The 9,383-nt window shown below is 36.7% G+C and overlaps 1 protein-coding gene across 2 annotated transcripts; it reads right to left on the bottom strand.

The window, feature by feature from the left end:
* Positions 1 to 325: 325 nt before the first annotated feature.
* On the bottom strand, positions 326 to 8,525 carry sdf4 (stromal cell derived factor 4). 2 transcript variants are annotated; one of them, XM_079588307.1, is made up of 7 exons: positions 7,992 to 8,525; positions 7,263 to 7,596; positions 5,970 to 6,106; positions 5,682 to 5,795; positions 5,405 to 5,563; positions 2,612 to 2,787; positions 326 to 2,527 (listed from the first exon to the last, which is right to left on the bottom strand). In XM_079588307.1, the coding sequence occupies exons 2-7, from the start codon at positions 7,556 to 7,558 to the stop codon at positions 2,351 to 2,353; spliced, it is 1,059 nt and encodes a 352-aa protein (XP_079444433.1). In that variant the 5' UTR covers positions 7,559 to 7,596; positions 7,992 to 8,525; the 3' UTR covers positions 326 to 2,350. The 2 variants fall into 2 exon arrangements, with proteins under 2 accessions (XP_079444433.1, XP_079444434.1); XM_079588308.1 differs by having other exon boundaries at positions 327 to 2,527; positions 7,996 to 8,338.
* Positions 8,526 to 9,383: the final 858 nt, after the last annotated feature.

Below are 9,383 nucleotides of genomic sequence, written 5' to 3'. Positions count from 1 at the left end.
TATTCAAATAACCTAAGCAATTTTACTGTGGTTTTCACAGTAGCCTATAAGTTAGAGAAGTGCAGAAATAAAATGAAAACAAGTATAGAACCTTCATAAGTATATTTAATTTATTAACTGACAACTAAAACAATTCTAAAAATGTTGACCATCTCGGTTTGAACAGGATGTGATCTGCTTTGCTTCTTCCCAAACAGGAACTGAACCACACAAAAATGTCGACAAGAGTCACACCTCATGTCAGTGAGAACATGAGTGACGTAGATGATTCTTATAAAAATGCAACTTTTTATTCTATTTTGGAACACCAGTAGTCCAGAAGAATAGCAATGAAAACACTCAGGATTTTATTGAATTAAAACTAGCAGAAACATATTTGAGTGAAAGTACATGTTTCTACATTTCATTTTTACAAATGGAAAAAGTAAAAATTTGTACATCGAGTGGAATTCCCAGGAGTGTGATTTGACATGAGCAACAATTAAAATATAAGAGGATATATTTACATTATAATATGTATCAATAAATAATTGGAATGTCTAAATAAAATGTTAAGGTGTAAAAAATTATTTTCCCCTAGAAATTGAGTAAAGATACAAGAATAAAGATGCAAGGTAACCAGCTAAAGTTTAATGTCTAAAATAATACTTATATACAGTGAACTACAACTACTGTACTGCATTTTATAATAAAATTTCAGCCCAAATTTTACCTCTCTAATCTATAACAAATATTTCAAGTGTTACCAGTTTTCACAGCAACCTTTAAGTAATTTGAAAGGTAATGTAATTTCATGCATTAGTTATGAATAATGTACTGTAGCATAAATACAGAATAACATTATGAAAATATATTTCAATATAATGCAAAACAATGCATTTAAAAGCTTCAAATGACATTCAGCACTCTCCCTTTTTTACTTTAAGCAAGTCAATTGAACTTCCACACTATGAATGTAATATATGATCAGTCAATGGTCTGTACAAAGATGATTAACACATTAGCAGCTATATTTGAACATCCAGAAAAACACATCATGGGAGTTGATATAAAAAAAGAATCCAAAAATACTATTACCAAAGCATGCTCAAAAAGGATTACCACCAAAACTGAGATCAAATTTATACACAGGTAGTCAGTAGGACACATTTGCCTATTTTTTTTTTTTAAAGGCAAATATGTTTTTTAATAAAACTTTATTCTCAAATCCAGAAAATACATAATGGTCCTTCCATTTTTAATAACAATTTTAAAAAGGGTAAATTATAGTTTCTAATAATCAAATTCCTCTCAAAGCATTTCTTTTATGTTTAACTTAAATCACTTTGCATTGCTTTCAACAAACTCTCAGACAGGTGCAATGGAGAAATATTAATGCCAACAGGGAATAAGCTGCTCTATTATACTGACTATATTTAATTGAAATAGATTGCTAAGGTAACAGGGTAAAAGGCTTAAAAGTAATAAAATAATATTCAGTCTATATACATTTATGACTTCAACAAACTGTGAATAACAGGGTTCTTAAAAATGCAAATGGGTCACATATTTATGGATTCATTTTCCTATGTACTCTCAATTAAAGGCATAGATCACAAAAAATGTCACTTACACACCCTCGAGTTGTTCCAAACCTGTATGAGTTTCTTTATGTTGGGTAACCAACATTCTTCAAAATATCTTTTGTGTTCAAAGGAAGAAACTCAAACAGGTTTGGAAAAACTTGACAAAAAATATATATTTTGGGTGAACTATACCTTTAATATGATTTATTTACAAGACTTTTTGACTGCTTTGCATTTAATGATTTCAAAAAGAAGTGCCATTACAGTTTTCACAAAATTACCACCCAAATCATTTTGCTGGCTCGTCGTCTTTGGAAATATCACATTGTAGCTCAGGAAGCTCAAAGGCAACCCACCCAAAACATGAATACATTTATATATTATGGCACCTCAATTAACTACATTATTTACATTAAATCTATTGTTTTAATCAATGGAAATTTAAAACGCTCTTTCCCCTCATCAATTCCTCATATACAGACATTTCACTTAATTATCAACACTCAAAAACTTAATGAAAGTGACAAAGTGTCTAACATTAATTATATAGGACTTTATGGAAATCACATGACATTATGAAGGCAGAATCCTCTTAATGTGTCATACCTGCACATTGCAACATTAGAGAAGGTTTTGTGGCTTGCAGGTTTGTACAGTAACAAACACATGTCCAAAAGCACTTGTTGATCCCAATCTGGGAAGCAAGCAAGGACCAACATCATCCTTGCGACACTCTAGGGATATACACATGCTATTCTTATTCTTTTAGACTTGAGGGGACCGTCTTAGAACTCCTCGTGTACGTTACGGGCATAGTCCATGAGTTTGCTGCCGGTGAAGTACTCGCTGTATTTAAGGATCTCCTCTAGTTCCAGGTTGTGGTTTTGGTTCTCATCCGCCACAGCAATCATCTGCTTGGCTTCATTCAGAGCATTGTACTCATTCATAGGGTCCATGTACTCCTGTGGGACAGAGAGAATATCAGCAAGAGACAAATGTGCATTAAAAGTAGTCGCTAAAAAAAGTGCTCTTATCCGTTAACCAACCTCCAACTCTTCCATGGTTACAATCGTATCATGGTTAGCGTCAATGACTTCTTCAAACTCCTTCTTCCTTTCACGAACCCAGTCGTCATCGATATCTTGGGCCTGCTGATTCTCCACAGTTCCCATGGGGAGGGAGATAAATTCAGCAAGAGTCAACTTTCCATCTCCATCTTGATCTGTTTAGGAATTTAAAACATATAGAGAACACTTAAAAACCCTGAAACAACTTTTTTTAGTTAATGATCTGTAAGACTGGGGCTTTATTAGTGCTGTTCATTGATTCAAGTAAATGTTTTGACATTTGGGTATGTCGGGTTTTAATTCTACAATATATGGTGTAAAAATATATGAGTGCTGCCCTCTTCAGGTTGAACGGTGGCTACTGCAGTTGAATTTTCCTATTGGATGTTGTGGTGCCGTGTGACGCATGATGGCTCTGCCAACGCTCACTAACCACGCCCCTAGCACGACTCGCTCGCGCTGCAAAGGGGGGAGATTCTTTGCTTTGTGAGAATATTTGTGTCACTAAAATTATAAGCATTTTAAAATCTCTAAAATGACTGAATATAAGACTGTAATTGTAAATAACACCATTTATTTATTTTTTTGCCCTTGGTTCGTCTCCCCTGTCTCCTCTGCCCATTTTTCCAGCGTTTTTCAAATATTGCCAGTAGAATTGCCATTCTACAATATATGGTGTAAAAACGTCTGAGTGCTGCCCTCTTCAGGTTGAACGGTGGCTACTGCAGTTGAATTTCCTATTGGAAGTTGTGGGGCCCTGTGACGTAAGAGGGTACCAGCTAACCACGCCCTTGCCTACAGAGAGACCCGTCTCAGGTGCAAAATAACAGAATAAAATCATGCAAACTTGAAAGACAAATATGACACAAATTGAATCTCTGCTGTAAAGCAGCTCTAAAAAGACAATTGTCATTATTCAGCTCAAGTCAGTTCAATAAAGTTCTTCAATATTATGAAACGAGTTCAATTCAGCAATAAGCTCTTCACACAGCAATAGTGTCATATTCAATGATGATCTAATTCTGTCTTGATTAGTGTTGGACTTTTAAAAGTACTTTGTTCAAAATATTGTGTAGCTGCCAAAAAAAAAAGGTAACTAATTGCATTACTTAGTTGCTTTGTATGCAAAGTAATGCATTACAATATAATGGCCTTTTCACACCAAAAGTGTATCACACTCCTACTTTAGCAATAGAAGCAAAAAATGAACACATGTGATGTTTAAGTTAAGTAATTTCTGCTTATTGGTATGGTTGAATTGGATCATTGTAGGTGAGTAAAGTGAGATTAAATACATAAATGATGTATTATTTACCATTTTAATTATTAGAGGTTTGCGTAACAGCTTGCATTTGACTTTTTTTTATTAATTTAGAATTTTTTATTCATCTGTTTTTGTGCAAGTGAGCTAAGTAAATGCTTTCTCACTAATCTAGATAGAACTACAAAAACCATCATGTTTACACAGCAAACACAACGCCTCTGCAACTTGCATTATTTATTTAAAAAAAGTAAATATTGTGTTGTGAATTTAAAAGTAATGCATTACTTTACTCATTACTTGAAAAAAGTAACCTGATACTTGCTTAACAATTCTCTCGCGTTACTTGTAATGCGTTCCGCCAACACTGGTCTCGATGTTGCAAAATTCAGAAATTATGAAACAAATTTGATTCAATTTGAATTCGCTATAAAGCAGCTCTAACAAGAATCACAAGAAATGTGTGGGCATTTCTTGCAGGGCTCCAAACAAAAAAATCAAGTAAGGAGCCATTGGCTCCTATAGGGGAAAAAAACAGGCGCCAAATAATTTTTTTAAGAGCCACATAACAATGCATTTACTTTTAGTCACCCTGTTGTGTGCATGTATCTCCTCTTCTTACAGTTTCAGCATTTTCATCTTGTGAATGTTCTGGGAACTGAAGCTTATTTTTGGAACTGAAGCTTATTTAGGAACTGAATGTCACTTCCGACTTATGAACTACAGTCAAATTAATTTTTTAATATAATAAATAATAAATTCCCGCAGCTCGCATGCACGAGAAACTGAACGTGCTAACGGTGCAGTCTGTGGAGCATTCTTCACGATTATGTGATCGCGTGCATTTTTATGCTTGTTACTGTCCCCGTGTTTTCTCACAGTCTCTTTTTTGAAATGGTTAGTTCCTGTAATGAACTCCGTTTTCCCCGCTATTTGTTTGCCCGCTCTTGAACAAAAGTCACAAAACATTTTTTGTGTCTCGTGATCATATCTCAGCCAAGAAAACTCCTGAATCCAGGACGTTTTGAAATGTCTTTCGACACGGTGTTCATTGACTGATGCGGAGATGAATCCCTGTGTCTCTGGCATTCTCTAGCGCGCTCGTGCTGGCACAGTTGCTGGAGCCTGCTTATTTGTTAGCAGGTGTGTCGTGCGTACTGGTGATTGACAGAGATGAGGATTGCTTGAAGAAGTCCGATATTTTTCGCTTTGACATTTTTTTTCTGGCGCGAAAGGTGACATTCGCTTTGCCCGTTTATATTTTGGCGCTTTCACTCAGTTCACACAAAGCGTCTAATTTCATGACGTTAACAAAACAAATGAAGCAATAGGCTACTAGTTATAAAACATGCACGTATGATGCAGATTTTACAATCAAAGGGAGTAAATTTGTATTGTCGCCAATGGCGACCTTGGCAGAAATTTCACTCGCAAATAAATATATTTGGTCGCAAATGCGACCATTTTAGTCACAGTTTGGAGCCCTGTCTTGGGTATGAATTTTTGCTTACCAAGATCTCGGACAATCTCCTTGACCATGTATCTGAGCATGCCTTTGCTGTGCTCTGGGTGCAGGAACGAGAGGAACTCCTCTTCATTCAGCAGCTGGTCAGCTGGAGGGTTATCTGCCTGGAACCAGCGATCCTTCAAGCTCTCCAAAACCTCCTGAGCTGTGGTGAGGTCATGTTTTATTTATATCATTAGAAATTCAATTCAAGTTTCAAGAAATGGCTTAACTAAGAGTGCTATACCATACTAGACAAATACACCTTCTACATTACAACTTACTTTCTTCATCCACTTTCAGTTCTTCATTGTTTTTGATCTTCTCAGCCACTTCTTTCTCATTGAAACCTTTGCTGGCTAAAAACTTCACTCGGTATTCATCCCAAGTTACATGTCCTGAGAGAGCACAAATTGAGCAGATTCAGGTCAAATTTCTCTTTCACATCACCAAAACAGTAAAGACCAGATGATATGTGTTATCAAAACATCATTCCGGAAATCAAAAAACGATATACATGCTTAACATATATTTTCAATATGGCACAGGTCTAAATAACAATATACACCTACCATCCTGATCAGGGTCCACAGCACGAAAACTGAGCTTGTTTTCTCTAACGGCTTCCTGAAAATGTTCTTCTGTCTTCTCCATGATCCAGCGCTGCATTTCTTTAGCACTGACGCTCCTGTCTTTATTAAAATCCACCCTAGAAACAGAGTAAAGGTTTGATGATGCAGCAATAGGTACAATTAGACAATTAAAAAGTAGTGCAAAAGCAATTTTTGTTATCACTTTTGCTCTCTGTATATAATCTATTCACAACTTGAATAAATGTTTTATCTTTCATGCTGCTAAGAGGATCAACGGCCACATACAGTATACACAGCAGAGTTTCAGGAGAGACAGCCACATTTAAATGCAGAGTAAATCCGGTAAAATATCACAGATATTATATGACAGTAAAGGCTCATCTTTGGCTTTATGTTCTTTTAAAATATAGAGACCTCTAAGCAACTGTATCGCCTATGGTGGGATTTAAACAAATGTGCATAATTAAAAATGCACAACAAAATGGCCTCTATAGGCAGATAGTTCACGATGCAGGAAAAAGTTTTGTATTGTTTACAGTTACACGACGGATGCATGTTTCATTTATTTATTTTTCTGTTAATTTATACCATGTTGGGCTGCATGCCTATTTTTCTTAAAATGCACCAACTCAGAATACCTAATGCTGATTTGATTGCTTGTGTTATGAGAAAATAATGAATTTGAACCTGATGTAATAAGATTTAATGTCTGTGCGGTTTCGGGTCGCGGTCTTTATGTCAAACGGGTCGGGTACGGAATTAAATTAGTGCTGATGTCGAATAACGGGTCAGGTGTTCTGTTAAATACTGTGGGTTTACTAAACAGGACTTTGACATGAACTTTAAATACATCTTGGGGATCTTATTGTGAATGATTCATCCATGCATGTTTCATTTAAAAAACATTTTTTAGTTAAATGATACTATCATAACTCAATCTTCTGATGAAAAGACACTTTTTTTCTGGTGAAATATGCCAGACTACTCCAATCATTTTACCTCCTTATCCTACGCCTCTTTCTGCCTTCATCCGATCAACAGCCGACAGAGACAGACAGAACCAAAACCCTGCCTTTCTTTGTCGATAATTTTCACTCTCCATTTCACTTGGATTTATGTCACAAACACAATACGGAAAATCTTTAAAAACTGTATTGTTCAGGATGACATACAATAATTGCTCACTGCTCATTGGGTAAAGCAACAAATACCTTTAGAATGACACGCAAGCACATCATGGGAAAATCTCACTGTTTCCACAGCTGTACTTACTTGGTGAAGATTTCAATGAGTTTCTTCCTGTTCCTCCTGGGCTCTGAGTCCTCCTCAAACTCCTCCATCTCCTTCCCCAGAAACACCTCCTGATGAAAGTCTTTATTGAGGTGACCGTCCATCTCCATCTTCACACCGTTCAGATGGTCCGGAGGAAGGATCTCGTTGTCCTCCTTACTGTTGTTGGGGTGTTTGTCTTTTAATGCTGATATATTCGCTGGCCTGGCCTGAACATTCAAAGCCAGCATCACAAATACTGCCAGGTGGCTAAGCTGAGATCTTCTCCGGTTAAACATGGTTTTACTGATTAATGTCAAAAACAGGTGTTGAAACCCTACAAAAAGAAAAATGTAATTAAAACAAGCATAAGAAGACTTCAACATATGCAATGAGAGTGCAGCTTACTGGTGAAATAATGAACAAATCTAACATCAGACTAAGCTGTTTTTTGGTTTTAGAGGGCTTATGGGCACTTTCTTGGAAAAGACTAGAAAACCAGTTTAGACCAGCTGTTTTTTTCTCTCTCACAAAATGAGATCAAATACAAATGCTTTACTAATCAAGGTCGTGATAAATTGGCAGAAGTATAACAATTAATTAATTAACCAGTTGTCGGCTACCGTTTTATCAGTTAGTGTTAAATATGAATCAGCAAATAACGTTATGTTTGACAACACCTGCTGAACGAATAGAGATGCCACTTGTGAATGGAAATACATAACAACCTACCTACTCGTCTGTTTGAAAGGTCCTTTCCTGAAACCAAATGTCAGATGAATGAGTAGACGCCAATGGCCTAATGTATTTGATTTGAAGCACCGTGAGCGGACTGTTTATGTGCAACTCATCGCACACGCAGTTCCTGTACACGTCGCCACTCGAGACCAAACGCTGGTCACTGGAGCGGTTTGTGGCCCTGGCAGTGACGTCCTACCTCTCTGGACTCCGATAACACACAATCAGACGCAGGACAAACTGACAACCGCCCGACTTCACACAGACTGATACCAGGCAGGCGTTCAGGAAAGAAACATTGCTACGTTGTCAGACTCAGCAATCGTGCATCTTCTTCTTCTGTAACATGAGGTGACAGGGAAAACGCATATATCGCCATCTACTGTACCAGCCGATGAATGCGTCTGTGATACGAATGTTTATCTTTTGTATCATTTTTCTTCTCATCGGTGATGAAAGCCTTACTGGGTTAGTTTTTGAGGAATGTTATGTCAAACTCGCATTAGCTTGGCGAACCATTGGGGGTCTGTTGAACAGTCACAGTGAAATATAGAAACTTTTATTATAAACATTGGGAATGGGAACATTATTTATTAAACAAAGTCAGGTATCAGGCTTTTAACTATCAGATGCAGGTGTTTATGTCTTCACAAGGCGTCTTATCAAACAAGACTTCCTTAATCGGGCTCAGGCAGCTTTACCAGAAGGACGTCCGTACATATAGAGGGCCAAAATCGTATAGGCTACAGGATATTGAGAATTATTACCGGTATATGCAAGTTCTGGTCTTTCTGTGTATTAAGGTCCATGATTAATGAATCTCATACTGACAGTATAAGACCTGGACCTGGTACACAGATCAAATTGTGGCAGGCAGATAGACCCCATGTTGTGCCAAAGATCAACTTGAGTCTTGTGTTTTGTTATTTTCTTGTGTGATTGAGACCAGTGTTCTACATTTGCCCAGAGAAAGATGATATTTAGTGTTAAAGGGAGTTCACTTTAAAATGAAAATTCTGTCATCATATACTCACCCTCAAGTTGTTTCAAACCTGTATGAATTTCTTTCTTCTGCTGAACACAAAGGAAGATATTTTGAATAATGTCAGTAACAAAACAGTTACCAGGTCCCATTGACTTCCATAGTATTTTTTTTTCCTACTATGGAAGTCAATGGGACCTGGTAACTGTTTGGTTACTGACAATTTTCGAAATATCTTCCTTTGTGTTCAGCAGAAGAAAGAAATTCATACAGGTTTGAAACAACTTGAGGGTGAGTAAGATGACAGAATTTTCATTTTAAAGTGAACTATCCCTTTAAGTGGACAATGGATTTCGTGTTGATATGCAGTGGGAATTAGATGACAGAAAGTTGTCCATTCTGTT

This window comes from Phoxinus phoxinus (genome assembly GCF_949152265.1).
Source record: "Phoxinus phoxinus genome assembly, chromosome: 18".
NCBI lineage: Eukaryota > Metazoa > Chordata > Actinopteri > Cypriniformes > Leuciscidae > Phoxinus > Phoxinus phoxinus.
The sequence above is the reverse complement of the archived record's forward strand: the minus strand, read 5'-3'. Positions and strand labels throughout refer to the sequence as shown.